Source organism: Columba livia, chromosome 9 (assembly GCF_036013475.1).
Source record: "Columba livia isolate bColLiv1 breed racing homer chromosome 9, bColLiv1.pat.W.v2, whole genome shotgun sequence".
Classification (NCBI taxonomy): domain Eukaryota; kingdom Metazoa; phylum Chordata; class Aves; order Columbiformes; family Columbidae; genus Columba; species Columba livia.
The window spans coordinates 4,853,044-4,880,190 of record NC_088610.1 but is presented as its reverse complement, the minus strand read 5'-3'; the positions used below and the strand labels follow the sequence as shown (position 1 = coordinate 4,880,190).

The window sequence follows — 27,147 nt, the reverse complement described above, 5'->3', positions numbered from 1 at the left end:
GCCCACATTTATCTTCAGATACATAGATGAGTATCTATCGCTTAATACAAAAAGCAAAACTTGTTATGCTTTCAAATGTAATTGAAAATTTTAATATATAACCTCATTTTTTTTTTCTAACCTATTTGCACTGGGTAGCTTCACTGAGGGGTTTGCCTGCTTCTGAACTTCCCCTTTCAATCTTGACATAAAGCTGGATACCCTAAAGCAGGGGTGCCAAACTCATTTTCACCTGCATAAAAGTCCTAAAATTATATTCGGCCCTTTGAAGGCAACTGTGAGGTTGCTGTGCCCCCCAGTGAAAATGAGTTAGACACCCCTGCCCTAAAGACTATTTTGGGCTCTCACCAGAAAGCTTGCCAGATAAATAAAGCGTACGCATATAGAAAGTAGAACTAGTATGAAACACAGATTAAAAAAACATGGGAAAAACCTACTGGGAATCTTGAGCTACAACCAGAACTAAGGGCCCCAGCAAGAACTAGTCATGACATGTGTACCATACTGGGTAACCTGAGAGTAAACACAGTTTGTAGCCAAGGCTCTTTGCCAAGGCTCAGCGTATGCAGGATGAACAAACCAGCTTCAGCTGAGCTTACAGGGAACCAGACCATGAAAAACATGTGAGGGGGATTCTGGGCACCACGTAACAATGACAGTTCCAGCGCCGTGTTACTGAAATGCTAATGGAAAAATGGCTCCTTGTGGAAAATGCCCATCTCCTGAAAGCAAAACACTTGTTAAAGAAATACGTTCTCACTAATCTAGTGAAAATGTGTCAAGAAGACTTGTGCATCAGCTTGCTTCTTTCAAGGGCCCTTTCAAGGGCCCTGTCTTTGAGACAGAAACTGTTTCACAGGATTTGTGGCTCTGGGACAGGAAACTCATTTATCCCGAAAGAGCAGCCTGGTGTTTGCCAGCCCCCAGGTCAATCAGCCTCTAACCACTGCACTTCACTACTGCTAAAGCACAACTGATTAATGCTTTATTAACCAAGAAAGGCCATGACTATGTTTATACAAAAGCTTTGTTTGTTTCCAAAATAACTGGTGATTCAAGCCACCTATTTTTAGTTTTACTCTCTACTTCAACAGGAAAAAAAATTCTCCTTAAAAAGAAATGCTGATGAGTTGTTTTACCTGCCCTGTATCCAGAATAATTTTACAAAATTTACTTAAAATGTAGGAGTTGATCAGATTTTTTTCAGTTGGAATCAATGTAGTACCCTCTCTCGCCTCTTAGATATTCAAAGATTTTTCCATCTAGATTATTTTTCTCAACAGCAAAAGTCATTTTTGTCCAGTGACATTTCCCGTGGGAAAGTGAAGAAGTGAAGGGCCGGGGCTCTCACCAGTGCCAGGGCTGCAGCCTTGCAGCAGAATCGCTCTTTCTTTCTTTCTTTCTTTCGCCTTGCAGCCTTGAATTTGCACATTATCAGCTATTTCTTAGAAATCCACGTATTCAAATACCACTGGTCCATTCAGCCCCTTGTGAGATTCACCCACATCCTTTGTCGTAGTCCTAACACCAGCCTGAAGCTCTTCCTTCCTTATTTCTTTGGCATCATTTCTGCCAGTGAGTTCAGCTGATACGGGGAACCATGTCTCATGTACTGGCCACTTCAGGAGTGTTTAAAACCTTTTCCCTGGTGGTGTTTTCCTGAGGAAGATTTCCTGTCTTTTCTGGAATTCGGCCCTCTGCTTCCATCCATGATATTTCATGACATTTGTATGGCAGGCAACAAAGATTCAGTTTAAATTCCAATATCCATCTTAGGTCTCCAGTTTCTCCAGGGCTATCTTTGTTTCCATCAGATTTTCAAGTGTAAAACTCTGAAACATTTGGGTCCACCTAATTTTTTCCAGATACTTGTCTAGGATGGCACAGTTCCTTGGACCATGCATATTAAACACAATAACTCATCCCCAGTGATGATTTTTAAGTAGTAAACTTCTCCAAGCCTTTCAGCAGAATCCAGACATTGCAGCGTGCAGCCAAAACCTTCCCAACGCAACCGGTTTCCTAAATGATGAAGTAACAGCTGCAGGGACTCAATCTAACATCAGGGACGTGGAAGGTCCTGGAAGCATGTGTTGAGATTCAGAAAACCAAGAAACAAGGATCGAGCGATTTTTGTTTCATGGGCAGAAATGATGATACTTGGTGCCAATTACGTTCTCCAGAACTAAACACATTTTCACAACAAAATGAATGCAGTTGTTGAGAGTATTAGCAAGGCCCTGCCAGGGAGAAGAAGGGAGAAGCTGGCACTTACCCTCTTGGTCTTTTTTTCTTAAGCTTTCCAACAATCACTTCTTTTTCAAAAGGGTATTTTCTTACTGCTGTTAGTGACAATAAAGACTCAAGCTGCTTTCTTCAACGACGACCTTATTCCCCCGCATCTTCTGCTTGTGCAGGTGAAGTGGCTGCAATCCATCCTGTCATTACCAGCTTTTTATATTAATGCATACAAAGCAATGCTGTTAGGGAACACAACTATGGCTACTCTGTTGTACATTACTCACTTTGTATATTCTTCCATTATTATTATTATTATTATTATTATTATTATTATTATTATTATTATTATTATTGTCTATATCTTTCCCCTTTTGCTGCTCCATTAAACTGTTCTTATCCCAACCCACAAGTTTTGCCTTTTGTTTCTTAATTCTCCTCCCCATCCCACCGCAGCACGGGAGGCGTGAGCGACACGTGGGTTTAGTTGCCAATGGGGCTAAACCACGACAATCCGGTATGCAGATTACTGATTTCACACATCTCTGCTTGTTATAGACTGGGTGATACCTATTTTGAAATACAAGGAGGTACCTGAAACAAATACAGGTGATAATCACTTCAGTCCCACAGCACTATCAGTTAATCAGTGTATAAAAATAATCCTTCCTGTGTTGGCATACAGTATCCCCTTCCTATGTCATACAAGAAGAACGTACTCCTAATGCTAGTGAAAACTAGTAAAATGTTAAATATCCACTTTTGCCAAGTCCTTAAGCACCATACTCATAAAAGGCTTCAATAATTCTTCCATAGTGCTAAATCATCTGTTGGCCGTGATATGCTAATTTATGCTGACTGATGTGAAGCCAGTTAACTATGATAAAGAATCCACTAGAGATCTGAAAGTATAAAAGAAGCTGAATAAATTATTGGAGGATCTAGAGCAAAAAACACCGGAAGACTACTTGTCATGCAAAGACATGCTCTCCCGTTGCTTGTCAACCAGTTGACTCATAAAACAATTTATCAACACCCTGTGTGTACTCCCTGATGTTATTTGTCCTGCAGTCCTTGCCCTTGCCTGTGCTGAGGAAACCTCTCCACACGTGGCTATGAAGCTGCTCCCCTATTTTCACCTGAAGGGCTGAATTACTGCATGCTGTAGCGGGTGAAACCCTGAACTGTCTTGCCAGATGTCAACGATAGAGTTGTATGCAACAAGCTCGCACAGAACCAAACCTGATCAGGCTTTGGGAATGTTATCTCAGATCATATTGTCTGCCTCTCTAGGAAGAGTCCTAGAGCTGCTTCTCACTCCTGAACCCACTAATAACCTGCAACAGACTGAGAGATCTCTAAGTCTATCTCCACAAATGCAGCTGTGGCTTATGAGAAATAATGCACAGATCTTTAATCACAAGACTTCTAATTCATAGACTGCCTCAGGTTCTTTTTTTGTAAATCCTCTTTATAATTAGCAATAAATAAGGCCAAATCCTATTTCTTCCCTTAATGTCTTTATTTGTTACACATCAGGAGAAATTAACCAAGATTTTCCAAACAGAAAACAAGAATTAAAGATGAACGCTTCGTAGGTACGACCCTCAGGATGCGACTGTCTGAAAAGCATCTTTCAGGGCAGTGATTAACCAAATGAAGAGGAAAGCAAAAATCTGAAGACATACAAAAAGGGATTCACATGCAGAAGCAACCTTGCAGAGTAAGTCTTCCCCGAATCTATGGGGCACTGTCTCCTACCGCGGAATGGCACAGAGCTGGTAGGGAGGTGGCTTCATTGTGCTCCCAAAAACAAACTTTGTATTGACTTCTTTCACTCCTTCTGGCAGGGTGAGCGTGAATGCTCGCAACAGGGTGGAAAAGACAATAAAGATCTCCATCCTTGCCAACAGCTCCCCCATACACACACGGTGCCCTGTGGAAAGAGAGAAAAGGCAATTGGCCAAAAAGGATTTCTATCAAACCTCCCTTTCTAGCCTGCTTGGGGTTTTTGGTTTTTTGCTTGTTTTCTGCAGACTTTGTCCTTATATCTTCATTTAATGATTCAGAACTAAAAGGCTGCTTGTATTTCCACCAAAAGTTTTAGTCTATATTTACAGCAGGCAGCAAGACATCATAGAGATGATCACCAGGATTGCATAGTTTACATTTGCTGCCTTCTGAGTGCCATACATTTTGCTGCTACTACTTTGATAACTGGATCTCGCTTCCAAGAGAAAAACTGGATCTGTCTTCCAACAGAAACTTTTCTATGTGTCTTTCCTTGTCTTCTAATCTTTTCCACATTCAATTGGGTTTCTCTCTTCCTGGAGAACAGTGGAATGTGTTTACACACCTATTTGCAGATTCCTTCCAAGTTATGCTGGGGAATGAATGGATCTTAAGTTGTTATCACACGGGGTAACTAAATTGCTGTTCAGTGCACATACCTATGGAAAATGGTAAGAATGCTTCTCTGTTTATAAAGTTTCCATCTTTATCCAGAAAGTGTCCTGGGTTGAACTGATCTGGTGTCTCCCATTTTTCAGGATCAGACAGAACAGAGTCGATATTTGCCAAAATTATGGTATTCTGAAAAAAAGGAGCAGCGGCTTCAGTTCTGTCTTACTGTTCATCTTCATCAGCCAACAACTAATGACCAAGGAACAAAGAATTTAAAGTCCTTAGTTAAAGTCTCAGGTTTTCAAAAATGAGATCAAGCTTTATAACATTTCATAACAAGTTTAAACTGTTGAGATTGTTGCAACTTCCTTTCCTTTATTACTTGCTGCCAGTAAGTTCAATAAAACAAATGGTTAGGGTTTTATAACGTTCGTATTCTTAAAATGTGTTGCTTTTATTTTTCCTATAGGCACTAAGTATTTTTATTACTTATTCGGCTTTTGAGTTGCAGAATATCACGAGTATCAGTTTAATTTTTCCTGTTATTACTTGATAATTTCTGGAATGCCGGAGTTGCTTCGAGCAGATCCAGAAAAAAAGGGATGAAAATGGAAGTGTTTTGGGAATCACGAGCTGAGGTGGCTTCTGTATTTAAAAAGTTACAGTAAATCAGTTTGAAAAAGCATTACAAGTGAACCAGACATCAGATATTCAAATATGCAGCATATTTGTACCTTTGGAACAGGAAACCCCAGCAACTCTGTGTCCTTCACACTCTCTCTGGGAAGCGCAATCAAGACTATATTGCTGTACCGCTGGATCTCGTGAATTACAGCATTTGTATAGGGCAACTTTTTTCTGTCCTCGTAGCAAATGAAACGGGAACAACCCAGAACAGCATCCAGCTCCTTCTGGACTTTCTCTAAAGAGGAATATTCAGCTTTAAATACACAAGAAACAATCTATAAAGTCTCTACTCATAATTTTTCTTATTGCTTCTTACACTAAGGATAACATCCAAAAATGTGAAAAAGATATTTTATAAAATAAGTATGTGTTCAAATCCACCTGTGGATGACTTGAATACAATTTGACACTGAAGGTGTTTATAGGTTGCATACCCAAGTAATACTTGAGAAATAACGGTAGCTGACAAAGTCATTCTATAAGAATATTTAGTTTCCTGTTACATTTACTGCTCTGAGGTAATTTATAAAAAGGCTTTTATTAATATTTATTTTTAGAGGCAGGGAATCAACTGGAGTATGAAATATTCATTGTGTTTTGGGAGACCACATTAGTAACTGATCAAGGATTTTTCTTCACTCAGAACCACACAGATTATCCTTGTCATCCACAGATGGTCTAATTGCTATTCTGTAATTACCTGCCTTGGGAAGCACGCAAATTAATTTTTCTCAAGGACTTGTTTTTTTTTTTTACTTACAATCTGAGCTGAAATGGTAATTTCTGATTAATTTGTGAGCCAAAATGGTCTGATTAATACTACAGCCTTTATCGTTGCAATTAGATTGACCCTGTGCATCAGGAAACTTACAATCGCTTCAATATACCCTGAGAGGGTGAAAGATCATGTGGAGAAAATTCAAAGCTTAGGTGATTTGAAGAGCTGTTTGGTAACAACAATGGAAGATCCTTCCTCCTTACCATTTCCACCGTTTTCTTCTTGCCAGCCTCCTGCTGTGCCTGGTACCCAGCTTAAATTCTCAAATATGAGGCCTTTGAAGTGATTTGTATACCTTTTAATCCTTTCTACCTTGTACACGCTGACTCTTTCACCTATTTTCCTCTACTAACCTATGTATTTCTTCTGTGAATATCATTATTAAAACCCTACAGTTCCGAGATACCCCACTCTTTTTTTGAATATCTATTTATATGTAGATATCTATGTTTTTAGGCTTCACGAAGTAACCACACATATTAGTGATCTCCCACTGCATTGAAATGATTTCAGCTGCAAAGAAGCCAGAGGCACATCAAAGAATCACAGAATCACAGAATCACAGAATGTCAGGGATTGGAAGGGACCTCAAAAGCTCATCCAGTGCAATCCCCCCATGGAGCAGGAACACCCAGATGAGGTTACACAGGAAGGTGTCCAGGCGGGTTTGAATGTCTGCAGAGAAGGAGACTCCACAACCTCCCTGGGCAGCCTGGGCCAGTGTTCTGTCACCCTTACTGAGAAGAAGTTTCTTCTCAAATTTAAGTGGAACCTCCTGTGTTCCAGTTTGAACCCATTACCCCTTGTCCTACCATTGGTTGTCACCGAGAAGAGCCTGGCTCCATCCTCCTGACACTCACCCTTTGTATATCTGTAAACATTAATGAGGTCACCCCTCAGTCTCCTCTTGTCCAGCTCCAGAGCCCCAGCTCCCTCAGCCTTTCCTCACACGGGAGATGCTCCACTCCCTTCAGCATCTTGGTGGCTGCGCTGGACTCTCTCCAGCAGTTCCCTGTCCTGCTGGAACTGAGGGGCCACAACTGGACACAATATTCCAGGTGTGGTCTCCCCAGGGCAGAGCAGAGGGGCAGGAGAACCTCTCTGACCTACTGACCACCCCCTTCTAACCCACCCCAGGTACCATTGGCCTTCCTGGCCACAAGGGCCCAGTGCTGGCTCATGGTCACCCTGCTGTCCACCAGGACCCCCAGGTCCCTTTCCCCTACACTGCTCTCTAATATGTTGAAAAGGATGACCTGAAGACTCCACCTTGTCCGCAGTGAATGTCCAATCATTACTGTCAGTGGAGGGGCAACAGTGTAGTTTATCTCATCCAAGAACAGATTCCTCCACCTGATGAGATGAATTGCACTCTGCATTCTATATGGATCACTTAAAAACAAAACCGACAATGACCAGCCTGTGTCTTAGAAAGATAAAGCATGGAAAAGATCAATGCAGTTTAGCTGATTCACACCCTACTTATTAGTTCCTCTACTATTCTTTGAACAAGCTCTACTACTATTTGTACATGTGTAGTTTCTAAAAATTTGCAGAACTGCTTGGGTGCTTACCTTGAACATCAGGATAAACCACCATATAGAGCAGTGCCCAACATAAAGTGGTGGCTGTAGTTTCTGTACCTGCTATAAAGAGGTCAAAAATAGTCTGGGTCAAGTTCTCTTCATCATAAGTAGCATCAGTATTTCCTTTAGTCTGGAGATGTGAATTGGAAAGATCAAGTTAAGGCACACATAAACAAGTAAGCCACCTTGCATCACAGGAACATTTACTAATACTACCCAAAATGAAAAAAATAGCAGGGAGGGAGGCTTAAATGATAAAACATTCTGAATAATGCGAAAACATTTTCTAGTACATTTGTCAATTTATCAGTTTTTTTTTCTGCAGCCATAACGATGTCACTACTTGTAAATTCTTCCTACGCCTGCTGCATCCCATCAGAACAGTCAGTTCTAGTTGTACCTTAACCATATGCAGATCTGTTATTATTGTGGTATACACAATTTACCTGTAAATCTGCTTACATTTTTACTTCATTCTCTCCCCGACATCTCTTAGTGTCAGCTTTTTAAAATTCATGTACCTATAACTTTTTCTATGGAGAAATTGTACACCTCTAAATTTATATCAGACATCATTATAATCAAAGAAACACTTAAAATCTCTTTGTGTTAGTGGAGCGTAAAAAGAGTTCAGAGAGACTCACTTTATCTATCTCATCCAAATAATAATCAATAAAATCTTGCTTTTCATCTGGTTTTGCTTTTTCTTTGTGGCTTTTGATTTCCTTTGCAAATAGCGCATTCACAAAATCGATGCTGGACACAGCCTGTTTAAATGGTGCCAGGAAATGGCTTGCAAGCCAGGGAAACATTTCATATACCTGTAAAAGAGATATTTTAGATATGTGGTATTAACGACATTAGCAAAATAAACTTGAATCCTAATACAGGCGTTTAGGCAGTAGAAAAAAGCAAATGAAAGACTCTGATGACTGCACCTTCACCTTTACATCGAAGGGAAAGTGCTTATCCCATGACTCATTAACATCTGTCCTAATGCCATTTTTCCCTGGAGCAGAATTTCTTAGTCTTAGTCTTTTGTATTGAGATGTACAAAGAACAAATGAATTTCCTCTGCACCCCAGTTCTTGATACAGTATTGTGGTTCCCCTTTGTAAATGGTTAATAATAAAAGTGCCCTGATTGAGGCAAATGGTTCTACTGGTTTTGCAGCTGCACTCAGAGCTTCACACAGAAGCAAGACAGCGAATTCTTCTGTCTGGTGGAGCAGATGTGAATTTAGGAGCTGCTGTGTTGAGTGGAGACAAATACCACCCAGCAGCTAATGGAGAGTGACTTCCAGCGTGTGTGACTGAATTCTCACAGGGATGTGCAGGGGTGGTACAGGTGTTGCTGCCAAAAACTATTGGAAGAAGCTACCGTTAAGCAACTTCATTACATGTTGACTTTGTGCACTACAGTTGCTCAACTATGAAGTTAGCTAAGAGTAGTGAAGGAGTGAAGACCCATATTCCTCTTGACCTTGCTTGACAGTCGTATGATTTGATACAATGAAAAAAGCCACTTTGTCAGACAGAATTTAAGATAAGCCTATTTCAGAGCTTTTCAGCTATTTTAACTTGTATTTTCCTACTGTGCTGCCATCATAGTTTCAAACACTGAAGTTGTACAGGTAGTTGTACAGCAAGTCCTTTGTACCTCTCCCAAATGTGTTGCAGCCTCTGTGTTTCCATCCCTGCCCATCAGCCAAAGGAAATTCCTGTGCTATGACGCATCATAGACAATTGAAATAAGTTTTGAATCAGGCATCTGGAAGTACTGATGTGTACAATTCCAGTTGCACTATTGTGGCTGTTTTTCTTATAAAAGTAACAAGCAAGTTGCCTTTTTCATTGTCTATATAAAGTAAACAAACAGAAAATTCTCCTCACAAAAAAAGAGACGCTGTTCACAAATGCTGCTATAGTATCAATGGATTCAATCAAGCGCTGAAAATTTTCATCATCTTTAGAGAAGCGATGTCCAAAAATCACAGAACAAATCACGCTTGAGACGGTATGAACAACAGGCATAGTGGGGTCCAGAGGTTTTCCTGTGAACACAGTGAACAGCATTCACTATTAACACTTACTGTTCCTGCTTTTCCCACTGATAGGAGAGCTGATAACGCTTTATAAGCATTTCTGACATTAATTAGATTCTCAGATGATAAATTGCAATTTATTGGTAAAATGCATGAGTAAAAGGTAACTTCAGACATCTAAAAACCACTGTAGGTTTAAACCAAAACAAAGCAACAAACCAAAGACTCCTGGTGGGAAAGCAATTAGTAGTCATAGTAATTATAAAAACACCCAGATTTCAAAGAATCTTGACATCAGTAGATGGCACGTTTGGCAATAACCAGGGTTCAAAGAACGGCAGCTGAGACTGAAAAGAGAACCACCTTCTGTTCTTTGCTCCTATCCTTCAAAACCGCAATAACACGATAATTGAGCATAGCTATAGATTCACCCCATTATTCAGCAACGCAGACAGAACAAACTGGCTAAGAAGTAATAACACCAACAGACAGGGACTGTGGCATCCCAGTTCTAAGTTTGTACTGCGTGGTTTCACAAGCAGCACTTCTGCAGGCAAATGTCTCCTGCAGATCATACGCTATGGACCTTCGAGCCTCAGCTCTGCGTGTACACTTTAAATCCCTTTCTGTAACAAAATCGCGCAGACTGACGTGCACACTGAGTCACGTACCGTTTGTTTTCCGCAGGCGTTCCACCAGGTCACAGGCCTCCTCTTGGAGTCGATACTCCTGGTCTTTTTTCCCTACTCCCATTTTCCTCATTATTGCAAGTCCAAAACGCCTCTGTTGCTTCCACACATGACCATTAGAGAACATAACACCTAGGATCATAATGAACTAATGTTGTTAACGCTTTATAAATTAATGAATTGATACAGTTATTGTATTTTTTCAAATTTTTGCAGGTAGTAAGGCAGCATTCCTCTTCCCTCTCCTTTCTTCTTCCAGTTTGGCCACCTATCTCCTATATAGAAGCTCTTACAATAGCTATATTGTGCCGTTGTTTTTCCAACAGAAGAAATGTTTGATAAAAAAACTCATGAAAATATGAATTTTTTTCCACTGTAACTTATGGACATCGAGGTATCTAAATCACTTTCCAAAATCAGGGTTAAACCACACAAAAAATATTTAGTGAAAATAATAATTACCATTTCCATGGGTCAAAACATGAAAGAAACAGTTTGTTGGCCTTCCAGCAACGTCTTCAGCGTGGACAGTCAGACCTTCCTTCACTGCCTGAAACCCTTGTAGGACAACTACAGGGCGGTTTAAAACCCACAAGGTGAAGACATTACCGTGCATTTTGGCCATCTGTAGAGCAAAGCAGCACCAGGACAACATAGGTCAGAATGAGGACATTTAAATCAAACAAGATGAACCAGATCTTCTGCATTGGCGGATGCCCCAGGGATGATTGACCTTGAGTAGAGAGCAACAAATCTATATATATATATACAGCTTGAAGTCAGGTTTCTCGCCAACATCTCGTTTACTAAAGATAAAGATGTTCCTAAAATGTCAGGCAGCCAATAATGCCAATGTCTGTTATGTTATTTATCGCATGTCTTACAATTCAAACTCATTGCAGATGAATGTTTGTAAGAGGAAAATGTTAGGCTCATGAGTTTAAATCCCTGCAAAAGCAGCCGAGGAGATGGGTAAAGCGGGAATGAGCCTCTCCTTTCCAGCTCAGCTAGAAAATTTTGCTCCCTGGGAACAAACAAGAGGGAACAGATATGAACATTGAGAAAAATTCATACACACGTGCTTCCACATTTGTGTCTAATGTCATTTTTGGAAGGACTAATTAATGGCTTTTGAAATCTTCAGATAAGCAATACTGCTCTTCAGGATTGGGAGGTCAGAAATAGAAGAAAATACAACAGACATGCACTGGCCATAGTTTTATGTTGTGGGGTCACAACTACCTTGCCTTCAATATGCGACTTGGGAGAGGAGAACGGGTAGGACAGGGAAGAGCCAGGGAAAAGGAAGGATGAGAACAAAAAGTGACAGTGAGGTGCTATTATGTATTTATTTAAAAGTTAAATATTTAATATATATGTAGGGGGGATGTAAAACACTATGATACAAATTCTAGAAGTGCTGTGCATTACAACTGGACTTAGGAAAGAGGTTGAACGTAGGCACGCGATGAACTAGTTCGGCTACTTAAACACTCAATCTGGCTCAGCAAACTGAAGTCTCTAGTGAAAATCTGACCAAATTGTATAATAGGTCAGAAAAAAATATTTAAAAAAATATTAAAAAAAATCCTCCTTTCTATACTTGAAACACATAGACACTCTGCAGTTATTTCATGTGATATGTAGAAACTGCCAGTGCAACAATAGTCAACAAAAACACATGCAAAAGACTGCACAGAATTAACGAGTCTGCTTTAAAATGTGTCTTTTTCCTATGTGTAAGACAGGAATGTTATTATCAGTATTGTTTTGTTCGTATGCACATGAGGTTTTAATGACATATGTCATAGTAAACTGGAAATTTTTCATACCAAGAAGCAGATACTTTGAATGATCCCCATCTATTTTCACGTTTACACAATTTAGAACAAATCCCTTCCTAGCATTCAAAATAAGACTATGTTAAACAGTCGCATTTACTTTTCAATCAGTTTATGAGTCCATTAATTATTTACCTGAAAATACATACCTTTTTAAGGATGTCATGATGAATTTGGAAGTTCATCTGCAGCATATTTCCAAAGAAGGGGTATGGAGTTGGCCCAGGAGGAAATCGTCTTCGCATCCATTGCAGCTTCAGAAACTGTAGAAACAGCAGAGACACCACAAAAAACAGCAGCACCACACTTACTGTTAACATTTCACTTCTGATTTACAAGGCTGTGTTGTCCTGAAACACTGTTCCACAGAAGATAGATCCACTTTATCTTGCTTTGCTGGAGAAAAAGGTGTTGAAGCTTCTGTGCCTCTCAGTCCTTCCCTCTTTATCACTTTACTTCCCCATCCAAGAGAACCAAGTGTTCTTATTTTTAAGCGTATCTGACATCATTCCATAATATTGCAGCCACAAATCTGACAATCATCGTCTCTCCATGGTATACAAAATGCAGGTTAATTACATGCCTCCTTGTGCCATGACAGTTGTTGTGACACAAATCCCTGCCCACAGTATTGGTTTCATTAAAAAACCCTTGCAAGAACAGAGAAATCATTTAAAAAAATGTCCTGAGGGTTGGTTACACACCCAAGACCCATGGAATTACTCAAAATTAGGCTCATCGGGAGCCAGCACATGTATCAACCATGTGCACTGCTCCTTCACTCACCTCCTATTATTGCTCAATTCTGATGCTCTCTGCTGTTCCTTTCATTTTTCCTCATGGTTTAAACTGTAAGCTCTTTGCGAGGTGGCTGGACCTCTTAATTTTGTACTTAGGGCACATAAAACAAACAAGCAAAAAGACTCTGCTCTGTCATTGGGTAACAAGAGTTTGGTGTTTATAATGCTGTAAGATCTAAGTGTCCACACACTCTGTCCAGTTGCACAGATAAGTGAGGCTGCAAGGTCTTCATGGCCAAATGAAATTTCTTCACGGCCTCCAGCTGCCTCTCAGCTAATTCCCACCGCAGTGCCCGGAGGAATGGAGCAACGCCCTTTGGGAGCTGTGGATTGCTCTTCCTCTATGCAGGTAGAGCCTGTGCCCCTGCAAAGGGCGTCATTTGGACAATGCAGCTTTGGCACTTGCTCAGGAACAGCACTGGCTTAGACTCAGCTCAGCTGGCTTTGACAGGAGCGTGTGGCACTCTGGGAAGTCACCTAGATGGCTGTTCCTAAACCTCACCTCTTATTCAGTCTCTCATTCATCCTATATTCACAGAGAGGCCTGAGAGTTGTGTGTCAACACAGCAGTTACCCAGTCACCTCACTATACCCATTTTTGCCACCTCATCTTTCCGTTAGTAGAAAAAATGAATCCTAGTTTTGCAGCAGCGCACAATCCACCCTCCACTCCCCACAGAATCTGCATCAACGCAAGGCAGCAGCACAGAGCTAGATACGGGTTAAAGAGCAGGAAAGCCGCATCAGCTTCGTCTGCTTGACCCACTAAGCTCACACATCTCTTCTGCAAACCCAGACGAGCTGCAGCAGCAGCAAGTGCCAACTTCAAATCCACGGGAGTCACCACAACAGCACCCATTGGAGCCCCAAACCTGAGCCTGAGGAGAGAGCACTGAACCTTATGACACTGAGCTCCTTCACAAAGATGAATTGTTATTTTTTTAAGCAACAGCTTAAAGCTAAAGAAAGAAAACTCTAATGTGGTGGATAAACAAGGCAATGACAACTAATCCTTGAAGTATAATTGTAATAACAGTTGTGAAGTTGTGAAGGCCCAGCTCCCAACTCAGCCACTCTGCTCAGTGTCCCTCAGCCCAGCTGCTGGAAGGTTGTGTGCAGCTGCCCCTGTGCTCACAGAAAACTCTCACAAAGTTCAGTTCTCACATAGCTCTCTGGAAAAGCTGCACAAGTTTCTCCTGCCCTGTCCCTCCTTTGCAGGCACCAAACGTCGCTTCACAAGACCACAAGCAGCGCCCTTAACTGTGCTTGCAGGCATCAACAGACATGGCCAACAGACACTGCACAGCATTAGCATTACACACATAGCTGTGTCAGAGGACCCTCTCTTTAATAGGAATGTCCCTCAAATGTGTCACTACAATATATTGGAAAAAAACCACAATCAACCAACCAACCAACCAACCAAACCACACACAAAAAACCCCCACGACACCACACAACCACACATTTTCAGGCCAGCCCAATGGTCCAATACACCCACTTCTTTTCCACCAGCGCTGAGCTCCCCTCTGCAGTTCTTCATCAGGGAATACGAGGAGTTTGCCTTCACTTTCAGTCTGAGCAACCAGCCTCATGCTCGAATGAAGGGTCGTGTTCTTGGAGCTCTCTTACTTCCAGATTCAAGCTGTCATCTCTGCAAGGCTCAGCTAAGTGGACAAACCAGCTGGCTCACACCTCACTGAGGCATCCCCTCCACAACCCTGGTCCCCCATGCAACCATACCTGGGGCTCTGGAGATGCCCAGAGCCACCACCTCTGGAAAGAGTGTTTCTACAACCCACTCGAGATTTGAGAATGCATGGGAACAAGGGGAAGCGCCTCAACAGCTGGTTTTAATATTCCTTCTGCCTCCAGTAATATTCCGTTGAGTTTCTAGTAAGACCAGACACCATCATAATTTTCTATGTTTATTTCATTTGCAATACAGCAGAAAAAAATGCACAGATATTTCCCAGACACAGGAAAACCAGAGGATTTTTCAGGGGTGGCTTCTTAGACACGTAACACAACAAGGACAGATTCAAATCGAATTTGAGCTAGAAATGAAAAACATAAAATTTGCGGAAAAGATCAGCATACTAGCAAACCTGTGGCAATGTGTCTCTCTCAAATCTGCAATGCCCTGCCACCTAGCGAAGAACTGCACAGAGCTTGTACGGATGGGGTTTCATCGTGCTCCCGAAGATGAAGTCTGTGTTGACCTCCTTTACTCCTTCTGGTGGAGTGAACTTGAAGGTCTGCAGGAGGCTGCAGAAGATGATGAAAAGCTCCATCTTTGCCAGCACCTCCCCCAGACACACACGATGGCCTGTGGAGGGACAAGGGAAAGAGCTGTCAGCCCCCCCAGCTTTTCAAAAGAGCATCAGTGAGGAACAACAGGCTCTCCTGAGTTTGACATTTTCCTCTCAGATGGAACTGACCGAACAACTGAGATGTTTGCAATCATTCTTTGCAGGACCTGCCAGATCATAGAAAAAGATACCAGAGATGCTTCCCAGCAGTTTCGTACTTTACTGCCTAATCTACAGGACTCCCCAGCTCTGTGAACTGGGTTTCAGTCTCTTGATTCCAAATGAGAATAACAATAAAGCATCTTTAGATTCCCTCATGGCTTCCACTTACTACAGGCTGACTTTTCCTCACTAATAGCAGTGAAAAATCAGAATATAGAGTACATTCTACATGTGACTAGACATTTTCCTATGTAATGTTTTCAGTGAAAACAACTTGTTAAAGAAAAAACTGTTCCAAATTTATCAGTTAACTGTGTCCAGGACAGAGTTTCCAGTCAGAGAAAGACAGTGACAGACCCTGGAATGTTTGGTTAGGCCATTCAACTTGGAAATCATGTTCAAATTCATCTTCTGCCCAGTTTAGGGCAGGAACCTGAGCCTGATGCTTCCACATCTCAGCTGAGGGCTCTGACAATCAGGCTGTTCCATCCTGGTGGGATGTCCAAGAGATTTTGTTAGTTTAAACTTCTATAAAATCATGCACTGTGTGGAAGAGAGGCTCCAGAAGCTCCACAGGAAAGACACAGTTATTTGGGATGGATTTGATCCAGCTTCAAATTTCTGCACCCATTAATATTGAACTCTTTATACAAAATAAATCGGCTCCAGCAGAGCAGCCTGCCACAGACAGCTGCTATAACAGCATCATCTGGCATATGCAGAGCGTGACAGAGCACAACAGTGTAAGGACTCAAATCCCCTAATTATTGGCAATTCCAGGGCCAATTCCTTCCCCTTCTCTTCATTTTCACAAAAATCCAAGATCGAGGGTTATATGGTTACCAAACAACTTATTTTTGTAATCAAACATTTTTCTGGGCTGTTAAAAACATGTGTTCCTGTAGTTTGGGATTATATTCCTTTTGGCCTTCCCCACAATAAAAATAATACAGCTTCACATTCACAATCTAACCCACCCAAAGGGCTTCACGCACCAGTGCACCTACCTGCTGAGAAGGCTAAGAAAGCCTCTCGGGCCACGAAATTCCCATCCTTGTCCAAGAAATGGCCAGGGTTGAACTGGTGAGGAGTCTCCCAGTAATCAGGGTCAAAAAGAGTCGAGTCGATGTTTGCCATAATCACAGTGCCCTGAAAGGAAGATCCTGTTGGCTCGGTTCTGTGTCTCACACATCAGGATGAAAAGGATACAAACAAATTCCAGCTATAATTCATCACACTGTTGGTCACATGGAGAGGCAGCAGAAATGAAAGATTATTTTATTATTATTTTATTAGATGTGCCAGAGGGTGCTGGACACTGGAACAGGCTCCCCAGGGAGGTGTCACAGCCCCAGGCCTGACAGTGTTCAAGAAGAGACTGGACAACACCCTCAGACACATGGTGCGAACTGTGGGGTGTCCTGTGCAGGGACAGGAGTCGACTCAGTGATCCTTGTGGGTCCCTTCCAACTCAGGACATTCTATGATTCTGTAATTCTATATTTCAAATATGATGCCAGAGAGGTAATAGTAGGAAAAAGAAGTCCTAAGTGAATGAAGTTGAGTAGATGCTTGGAGTTATCTCAGACATCACCAATGAAGAAAATTTTTGTCCACATGGCAGACTATATCCTAGTGTTAACAGTCCACTGAACCTTCCCTACAGACACCACTGCACGATTCTGATAAGTCTTTTCTGAGGCTTCTTGAAAAAATATGAGCTCAAATGCTTATAAAGTCTTTTCTGAGGCGTCTTAAAAATAGAACAGCTCAAATGCTTATACAGTATTTCAAAATCACACGCTCTGGGGAAGTGAGACCCAGCAGCGCTCCCACAGAACACTAGTTTAATTGGTGTGGAACTGTGCTTTTGGCAAGCATTTTCGCTCCCTGTCTGTGAGACAAAGGCACAGGCCAGAGGCCATGGGAGGGGAAAAGTGTGTCTGCCAGCGCTGTCACCAGCAGCCACACATCCTGAGTGGTGAGGAAAGGGGTTGGTGTTAAACACGACTGCGAGGAACTTAACTCACAGCCGAAGATCACACAGGAATACAAAGGATACCTGTACCTTTGGAATCTGATACCCCAAAACGGTTGTATCCTTCACTGCTTCTCTAGGAATGGTGATTAGAACAATGCTACTAAAGCGCATGATCTCATGAATCACAGCGTATGTATAAGGCAGTTTCTTCCGATCCTCATAGCAGATGAGATGGGAGGGACTCAGAACGGCATCCAGCTCTTTCTGGACCTTTTCTACAAAATAGAAAAAAAAAGTCCATTATAGATACAAGAACACTATTTTGCATGAAACAGAGCTTTCATCTCCTTTTTGGATTATAGCAGTGAAAAATATAATATGTAAATAATTTATACTTCTCCATATCTTAAACTGTAAATACATTTATTCACCTATCTAGTCATGATTTTACTACGCTCTGGTATTTCCTAGTTTATTGGTTCTATGTTCGGGGCATCTTTCCACAAGCCCAACAGAACTATTGAGCTTCACAATTAAAGGAAGGGGAATGAAATGTAAATAAAACAAGAACTTCTCATTAAGAGATCATTTCAGTTACTTAAGCTATTACTTTTACTGTAGCTAAGTACAGACTCAGAGCACACTAATCAGGATGTTGCAAGGGAGCCATCGTATCAGGCTGATATACAGATGTAATGCTGAGAACTGGAATGGGATAATATTACCAAACCATCACCTGCCGTTAATCTCTTTTGGCTGTTGTCTCAGCTTCAGTAAGTAACACAGTTTACACAGTGTCGGAGGGTTCAGGGTCAAATTTCATGCTTCAAAATTAGGCTCGTAATCCAAGAGATTTAGTTTGCTTTTTATTTCATTAGAGTTTGAAGCGTATGTGCCTGAGCAGGGCTCTGTTCTTCCAGCATTCTAGCACCAAAAGCATGAAAAGAGTTCTAGCTCTAAACCTGAGAGTCGAGAACACGTCCTCACTTCCAAAAGCCTTGTATCAAATCATTCAAAATTTTGAAACTAGTGTGTAACTACTTTTCCAATCAGCTTTTTGTCTTCTTTTTCACTTTAACATTCCCATACGTTACAACAAATATACTTATTACACAGAAATACAACTGGTGTGACAGTTAATATAGAAATAATATATGCTTATTACACGTTCTGGACACCAGAAAAGTGTCACTTCTCCCTAAGCCAAGCTCATATTTCAGCTTGAGTGTTACAAGCTGGATGGCATCTTCCATTATGTGCTTACAGTACTGAAACAGTCTGGCAAAAATTGACAAAATACAGTATCAGAAGTTGAATATCCCTGAAATGATTTTAAAATATGTGTCTACCTCACTGTCTTCTTATAAGCAAAGCTCAAAAATATGATCTTAAAAACAGAAATGAAAGCTTGATCTTCAAAAATAACTTGAACTTAAAAGAAAAAGAAAGTGTAATGGACAATTGCTCTAGTTAAACATGCCTGTGTTTGTGCCTGCGACTCACCTTGGACGTCAGGAAAAGCCAACATGTAGAGCAGAGCCCAGCGCAGGGTGGTGGCCGTGGTCTCCGAGCCACCCAGGAAAAGGTCAAAAACAGACTGCACCATGTTGTCTTCATCAAAGGTTGAACCGGGGACACCTTTAGCCTGCGGGTGTCAACGAGAAAGGTAAAATGCAGCACACCTGTGTAACGGCACCAAGATGAACAGTGATCGCTATAGATAAACAATAGTTCTGGAGGATGGGGAAAATACAGGTACTTGAGCAGAATGAAAATTTATGCAAAGATTTTCCTCAAATAAGTACATTGATACTGTTAAACTACAGGCACGGTCGGAAGTCTCAGGTGTTAAGCTGCTGTCTAGAATAACTCGTTGCCTTGCTGCTAAAATCCACATCAGGAAAAAGCATTTCAAAGTAGTATGATCCCACCATTGCTGCTCTCTGCACATTTGCTGATTTCATCTATTGCATATATAATACATCACCATTTTTTAAAATTAATGTTTTTTTTCAGCAAAAAGACAGAGACTGCCATCATTTTAATATTGCTATGGCTATCATACAGTACTGCTAAGCACACAAAAGCTCAGTACCAAGCACAAAGATAATAAATGCAAATATTAATGAGACACAAAGAATCAGAATGAGACAGCCATCCAAATATCTGCACCTTTCCAGAGTCCTCCCTACTGCCCACCCTGCACTAAGGATTCCACAGTAGGAAAACAAACCAATTTAATTAATTTGTACTTCCGAAACACGTTATTAAACTAACTATTCAAAGTTCATACTTGAGTTTGACCACAGAGTTCTTAAACTGTATTGATAGAGCTCTGTAAAAATTTTGCTTTGTACAGAGAACCATAGGAAAGGTGCAGAGAGTCTGTTAGAACAGGATCTGCGTCACATAAACCACTCACTTTCTCCATCTGATCCAGGTAAAAGTCAATGAAATCTTCTGGTTCGTCTATTTTGCCTTTTTCCCTGTGGCTTTTGATTTCCTGCCTTATGAAAGCACGAACAAAGTTGCAGCAAGAAGACGCTTTCTGTGCGGGTCCCAGGAGATGCTCTGCAACCCACGGGAAAACTTCGCTTATCTGTGGAGCAAGAATTCAGCACAGCTGCCCTGAGTCACCCGGCACGAGCGAGGCCGCGATAGAGACACAGCGTGGGCAGTTTTGGGGCCAAATTGCTGAATTAATTTCTTTAGGAAAAACGCTGTAGCATCAAAAAGAAATGTTGAGTACGTGCTGAGTACGTGAACACATATTAAACCCACAAATTAAAGACAACACAGTTTCCACCCTGGATTCTTCCGTATCCTTATTGCGTAACTCTACTTGTATTTGCTCTGTTAATCCACCCACAAAATAAGTCACTTTCACAGTAAATTTAACATTAATAACTTCAATATTAATAAATGTATATATACATTACTTTAGCACATAGAAAAAAACATTCTCTCCTATTATAGAGTGTCGCCTTTTCACCCTAACAATACTGGCGTTTCCATTACAGAAAAATTCAGCATCCCAAGCACATTGCCTTTGCTGAGAAATTCCAATAAAGGTTATTAATATAATTATTAAACAATGTCAAACCCAAAGCACTGCAGGTCCAGTTCATATTCATAGCCAGATTTTTTAGCAGCATTTAATGTGTATTAAATAACGCAATAACTATAATAATATATGTACTATAATTATATTGCATACTAATGCAATAAATAATGTGCTCAATAATAAAATATTTGCATTTTAAATAGGTCATTTTCTCACATAGTAAAGGTAGCTGTTCCCAAAAGCCACTATACAATTGTATGCTTCAATCAGCTGGCGGAAGGTTTCATCCTTTAGGGAGAACCGGTGTCCAAAAACCACAGCGCAGATCACGTTCGAGATGGCGTGAACAATGGGGAAGGACGGGTCGACAGCTCTTCCTGCAGACACAGATACGCATTTGTCTCCAAAACACTTTCTTCATCTCCTTTGTGATCTTGGAAGCAAGATCACAATGACATTTTATAATAGATGATTATTTAGACTGTTACACTGAAACACCCCAAATTCACGGGAAAATATAACGAGATAAACCTAATTCAAAAATGAGGACAGGAAGACCTCCAATTTTTAACACCCAGTCTCATTATATTGTTTGCCTTTTTGTTTGTTTGTTTGTTTTTGTTAAATCTTGATCTTGGTGTTGATACCAAAACTCACATTGCTGAAGTCTGACTGTACAAACAGTTTTCAAGTTGTGCTCCAAACCCCTTCTTTTATAGAGAAAAAATAGTCCTTACCCTTAGAGCCATACACATGATGCGCTATGTCAAAAGCCCCAGTGCACCAAGCACCCCACCAGTGACGTACCAGCTTTGTCCCTGAAGAACTCGACCAGATAACCGGCCTCGGTTTGTATCCCGCGTTCCATTCCTTTGTTCCTCATTCCCAGTTTTCGGAGAGCTCCGATTCCAAAATGTCTCTGATGCTTCCAGATGAGACCATTTGAGACCAGGATACCTTCAGCCACCAAGAATCAATTTAATGTCATGTTAATGTTCGTATAATAGTAATCAATACACACATGGGGTAATCTCATCATGCTGCCAGTCACAAAGAAGAGTGCTGCATCGGGGCAGTGGGTTTTTAATTGTATTTTGTCAGAGACAGAGAAACCACCTTGGCTGATACATTCTCACCCCTGCAAAAAGCCCAATTAGATCTCAGGACTCACACACTTGCAAAGACAGTGTGGGTTGGTGTTGCCTGCTGTTTGCCCATGCTTTGAGCAGAAATGAATCTCAACCCCTATTCACACAGACAAGCTTATATTCCAGCTCATGCAATCTCTTACAAGATCTCATGTATTATCTTGTGCAACCTTCTAATGCAATTAACACTTCTAAGCTGCATTTGCCAACATCCCCATACGGACATTGTGTTCTTGGAGATATTGCCCCATGTCAACTCTGCAGGAGTGGCCAAGACAGTTTTCCTCAACAAATGCTTCAGTTCAGGTTTCTACCACCTGGAAATACAATGGTGTCTCTCACCAAGCTACTCATGCCCAGAAGAGATTTCTGTGGAACTCACTCAGGGAGGTCTGGGCATTCCCTGTGCTGGTGCTTCTTAACCTGGTGCAAACCTTCTGGAGATCATTGCATCTCCTGGTTGGTCGTGCTTTGAAAAGAAAAACATGTTGTCTGTGCTACACAGTCTCTGGCTTTTAGGGGATCCTAATTTTACCAGACTGTTTACACGAGATATCGAGTGCTTGTCCTGGTCCACATCCCTCCTGGAAAGAAAAGGAAGCCAGGGCAAGAACCACCCAGTAAGAACAAGGATAGGAAGAGCAGGCTTTAACCAAGCTACGAACAGCTTTGTGAGACCAAGGTCTCACTGTGGGACAGGAAGGAACCCCAGACCCCTGCTGCGAGCCCAGCACAAACCAGTTAATCCCTACGGTGGGGAATCAATCTCTGCTGCATGGCCACCGCCTGGAATAACTCTCCCCTGCTTCACTCCACATCACCCAGCTAAAAGCCTGCAATAAAGATCCTTCCAAATGGACTGAAATGGCCCCAGACCTAATAATCTCCATTCCTTAAGGATGCTTTTCTTTACTCACGTTAGTTAGTGTTACAAATTAAAGCTTTCCAGATTGTAATCCACATGCAGCAAAGCCTGACTGAGGATAAAGGCATCTGCTTTGTATCCTCTGGAGAAGAGGCTAGCGAAACAAGCTCAATTGTTTCTGTTTTAAATGCAGCATCCTCTTCATTCTCCATCCACCGTCATTCTCAGTGTCTGATGTAAATGATAGCACAAAGAGAAGCTTTGGATGTGTTGCAGGTACAGCCTGGCTAATACATTTAAAGCTCCAGTGACTTTCACGTGCCTTTGTGCGAGTACGTGGCTGAGGAAAACATGCACACCGACTCAATGTGAGTGATAAAGCATGATTCAACTTTATTGCCCGAGATAGCGCGTATTTATACCAAGTACCATAATTATGCATACTTGTCTCTATCTAATAGGCTAAGCACTAAAAGGTTACATTTACTTACTCCACCTACTTGGGTTTAGCTAACTATGCACATCCCGCATTCTTCTGACTCTTAACTCTTCAAGGATATGCTGACCCTGCCTTAGTCAGTACTTTTCCATTCCCCCCTTTCCCACGGCCTAATAGACAAGCTAACTAAGACCTACTTATGTCAACTAAAATGGGCTCTGCTCGTACAGTTGCTTGGTGGACTCATGTCCACGCTCCCTGACACCTTTGCACTTCCCAAAGAGACAGACTTTGTTCTACAGCTCCATCCATGCTCTCCTTATGTTTGCTGTAAACAACTGGAACCATAAAGAATTGCTATAGCCTCAGCTTGCAGAGGAGGCCACAAACTCCAGCTTATTTCAAATCAGGACACACGCTTCAACAACACTAGGAATGGACAAGCAAGGCCTAACTAGGTACAAATATTGCTGCTCTGATGAGATTCTGAAATTCGTGTGTGACAGTGGGACTTTGGAGGCAGCGCAGAGTGACGCTCCATTGTGCTGTTCACCCTGAGCAGACAGAAACGGTGAACGGGGAACTAAGGGCTCGTCAATAAAGAAAACAAGATAGTGTTAGGGAATAGACCGACATAGCTTATTGAACTACTTGCTATACTGCTTCTTGTAGAACTTGCTTATAAACTGCTTATAGAGAACTTGCTTAGCATAAGTAACTAAGTTTGCTCAGTCCGCAAGCTGTGAACTTTCCAACTTTCTGCCTAGAAGGGCCACAAGGTCTCTTAAAGCAAGGAGATAAGGGAGCTTTTAATCATCAATGGGAGCTGCATCCCTAGAGATGAGTTAAGGAATGGAATGGTGCATCTAAAAGAAGACGAGACACAGTAGAATGTTTTGGTTATTGCCAGCTGCAGGTGCAAAATAACAACTGATGGACAGGACCTAGAACTGACACCCAGTCTGGTCAGTAAAAGACAAACCACCACCCACAGAGACAAGAAATGGCTCTGCTGATGAAAATGAAAACCAATGAAGAATGGGGAGACCCCAGGCCCTAATTTTACAATCAGCCCAAACTGACAGGTGAGGAGTGGGAAGCTTAGATTGTAAGGGTATAATTGCCCGGGGAATTCTTCACTTGGGGCCCCTATGCCAGAGGCACCCGGCTCAAGCTGTTCTCTGTACTGTGTCATACAAATGAGTTATTTATTTAAGAACAATTGCTGGAACCCATGCCTGAGTCTCTGCTTCAGGACACCTAGGGTAAAGAAACTTCCTTAACAAGAGAAACAACAAAAAATCGATTATTAAGTCCTTCCATGGATACGAACATCTTACCCTTTCCATTTGCCATTTTGTTGAAGACGTAGGTCTGTAGTCGCCCAGAAACATCTGCTGAGTTGGTGGTGAGACCATCTTTCACGGCTTGGAATCCATAGAGCACCACCATAGGTTTGTGACCCAGCCACAAGGTACAGATGTTGCCGTACTTTTTTGCCAGCTGTAAGTTAGGCCAATGCCAAAAACATACCCATGGGAGAACCATCAACCAAAATGCACACACGATGGGCTGCTCTGTTCTAGCACGATATTCATCGGGTGTGCAGGAAATTAGAAGAGTCAATAGTTTTGCTTTGCAGTGGGAGTGGTTACCAGAAGTCTTTTTTGAGAAAAAATTAATGTCCTCAGTTCTGTTTAACTTGAATACATAAAGTGTTCACACAAATTAGACTCTCTGCAGATTTTACTTAACTTATCATAGAAACATAGAATCATTTCAGTTGGAACAGACCCTCAGGATCATTGAATCCAACCATAACCTCACTCTAGCACAAAACCATGTCCATAAGAACCTTGTCTAAACACCTTTTAAACCCCTCCAGGGATGGTGACTCCATCACTGCCCTGGGCAGCCTGTTCCAATGCCCAACAATCCTTTCCATGAAGAATTAATTCAACTTCCATGATTCACCTTCCCTCAGGATTAAGTTCTCTCTGCTGCCACATGAGCCTATCAACACCCACCACCAGATTTTACTTTTTGCCTCAATGGCTCTTTAGTTCACCTCTGCAAGTCCTTTACCTTTTTCAGGCTCCCATGGTCAGCTCTAAAATTGATCCACCACATGCTTCCAATGATGGGAAATGGGGTCGGTCCAGGAGGAAATCCACGACTTTTCCATTGCAATTTAAAGAACTGCGCACCCAGAAGAAACAAAACCAGGGATATGAGAGCTACACTTATCATAATTTCACACCTCCAATCTACTCTATCGCTGAGAAAACTGCTATGAATCTGTCTGTTGAAATGACTCTATGTTGCTTTTCTTAACCCTTCCCTGTCACATTTAAGCTTTCTGAATTTCCCTCCTCCCTTCTTTCCTACCACGCTTCCTGAGCCCAGAAAATGAAGAGCATTGCCACTCTTGAACGTATTTAATATATCGCTATGCTGCAATATGCTAATAGCCACCATCGCTTTAAGACCCAGCAGAGCCCAGAAGGCAGGCACCTCATCCAGAAACATCCCTTTGAGCAATCGGTTTGACGGAACACGTCACTCCCAGCACAGGCTACACCTAAGCCAAGGGCTCAGACACGAAACTGTGGCTGTCAGCCGGGCAGCGTGCACACACTCAAGGACAGGAGCCCTCGGCAGGCAGCGTTCTCGGGGCAGGGGTGAAAGGAAGCAGCCAGCAGCCTCGTGTAAGAGCGGTTGCAAACGTGTCTGTTTAGAGCAGCATTTCCCAACAGTGGCTCCTCAGAGACTGGCAAGTATAAAAAGCAGCCAGTTTGAGACACTCTAGGAGAACACTGGAAAACCCAAGGGGAAGTCGCAGCGTGCGATCTCAGGGGGTCTGTAACAATCACAGGAGAACCAGTGCTCTAATTCTCATTTTACAGGTGGAAAAATCCTGGTAGCAGGAGAGGAAGGATACAGGTCCTCAGAACAACACATTTGGGAGTTCAACCACCTGATGAGCAGCGGTTGACCTTGTGCCCATAATATCACCTGCAGCATAGAATCATAGAAGCATCATAGAATCATTTTGGTTGGAAGAGACCCTTGGGATCATCAAGTCCAACCACACCTAACTGTGTATCTCTAAATGGTTTGAGGCTTTAACCAGGGCAGTACATTTTTTACACCTTTAACCTTGCAGAAGGTATCTCCTCCCACCAAGTACAGGAGGCAGCACAGGCGAACACTCCTCAGGGGTCATCACAGTCCTCGATAAAAGTGCTGTGCTGCTTGTTTGGAAGCACAGAAACACAGACTGACAAGCTGGCCGCTTGTCCTATCAGGTCTAGAGCCAGATGCCTCCCTCAGCAGCCAAGGTTTGCAAACTCCCTGTTAGGACTGAGTTCTTGTCCACACATTAGTTTCTTCCTTCTCTCACTAGCAGGACTCCCGCTCCCCAAAATATATTGTGTGTTGGCTTCTTTCACTCCATCAGGCAGGATGAATCTAAACACCTGCAAAAGGCTGCAGATGAAGAGCCCTACGTGTGCCAACTGCTCACCCCACCATATACAGAGCCCTACAGCAAGGACCTGAAAGGGCAATTATGGATTTTAATTGCTGCCCTCTGCTGCAACCCCTCCTGTCATGCCCTGCACTTTCTCTGAGGCTGTTGCTACTTGTCAGAGCAAAGACATCCCTGTGGGCTGTCATCTCTTGAGATTCGCTGTCTAAACACAGCTCAACCCTTCCTTGCAGCTCTGCTTGCATAATACACAGGTGACAGGTGGATGAGTGATTCAGGGGCCTGCTTGCCACAAAGGAATTTTAGATCACTTAAAGAAAAGCGCGGCTTAACAGAGTTCAATGGCAAGGTTCACTCTACAACTCTGTCATTTACTGCATCACCAAGCTGTTGGTCAAATGCTTCATCACAAAACGTGTCTCAGTGAGGTACTGGCGGCAGTGACAGGACTGCGTTAGCTATTTTAATCAGTGATAACACAAAAGTGCCCAAGAGTCAATCTGTTTAAGTAATGGGTCCTTTAATTTTTATCTACATTAATTAAAAAGTGATCCGATTTCTGCATTTTCTTACGGAGTAAATATTCAGACTTGAGAAGCAAATACACCATATCCATGAAT

At 41.9% G+C, this 27,147-nt stretch overlaps 2 protein-coding genes across 3 annotated transcripts; both read right to left on the bottom strand.

Annotated features, from left to right (window-relative positions):
• Nucleotides 1-3,763: 3,763 nt before the first annotated feature.
• LOC102088159 (cytochrome P450 2J6) lies at nt 3,764-14,793 on the bottom strand. 2 transcript variants are annotated; one of them, XM_065073532.1, is made up of 10 exons: nt 14,568-14,793; nt 12,416-12,529; nt 10,888-11,050; nt 10,408-10,557; nt 9,585-9,745; nt 8,337-8,513; nt 7,681-7,822; nt 5,376-5,563; nt 4,689-4,830; nt 3,764-4,174 (listed from the first exon to the last, which is right to left on the bottom strand). In XM_065073532.1, exons 1-10 carry the CDS (start codon nt 14,607-14,609, stop codon nt 3,996-3,998), a joined length of 1,458 nt encoding a protein of 485 aa, XP_064929604.1. In that variant the 5' UTR covers nt 14,610-14,793; the 3' UTR covers nt 3,764-3,995. The 2 variants fall into 2 exon arrangements, with proteins under 2 accessions (XP_064929604.1, XP_005513304.2); XM_005513247.2 differs by lacking the exon at nt 14,568-14,793 and having other exon boundaries at nt 12,416-14,482.
• A 225-nt stretch (nt 14,794-15,018) lies between these two features.
• On the bottom strand, nt 15,019-26,360 carry LOC102088348 (cytochrome P450 2J6). Its single transcript, XM_065073530.1, has 9 exons — nt 25,123-26,360; nt 24,378-24,540; nt 21,393-21,542; nt 20,802-20,962; nt 19,944-20,120; nt 19,025-19,166; nt 17,609-17,796; nt 16,548-16,689; nt 15,019-15,395 (listed from the first exon to the last, which is right to left on the bottom strand). Exons 1-9 carry the CDS (start codon nt 25,285-25,287, stop codon nt 15,217-15,219), a joined length of 1,467 nt encoding a protein of 488 aa, XP_064929602.1. The 5' UTR covers nt 25,288-26,360; the 3' UTR covers nt 15,019-15,216.
• Between the last annotated feature and the right edge of the window lie 787 nt (nt 26,361-27,147).

Bases quoted from the DNA above. Each gene is read 5' to 3' on its own strand.
- LOC102088159 (XM_005513247.2), bottom strand. From the start codon at position 12,586: ATGTTAACAGTAAGTGTGGTGCTGCTGTTTTTTGTGGTGTCTCTGCTG. The intron at 4,831-5,375 runs GTACAAATATGC...CCTTTTTTTCAG, and splicing joins TGGGGTTTCCTGTTCCAAAG to AATACCATAATTTTGGCAAA. The intron at 4,175-4,688 runs GTATGTGCACTG...CTCTTTCCACAG, and splicing joins ATTCTTACCATTTTCCATAG to GGCACCGTGTGTGTATGGGG.
- LOC102088348 (XM_065073530.1), bottom strand. From the start codon at position 25,287: ATGATAAGTGTAGCTCTCATATCCCTGGTTTTGTTTCTTCTGGGTGCG. The intron at 24,541-25,122 runs GTAAAGGACTTG...CCTAACTTACAG, and splicing joins ACCATGGGAGCCTGAAAAAG to CTGGCAAAAAAGTACGGCAA. The intron at 21,543-24,377 runs GTAAGATGTTCG...TGGTGGCTGAAG, and splicing joins CAAAATGGCAAATGGAAAGG to GTATCCTGGTCTCAAATGGT.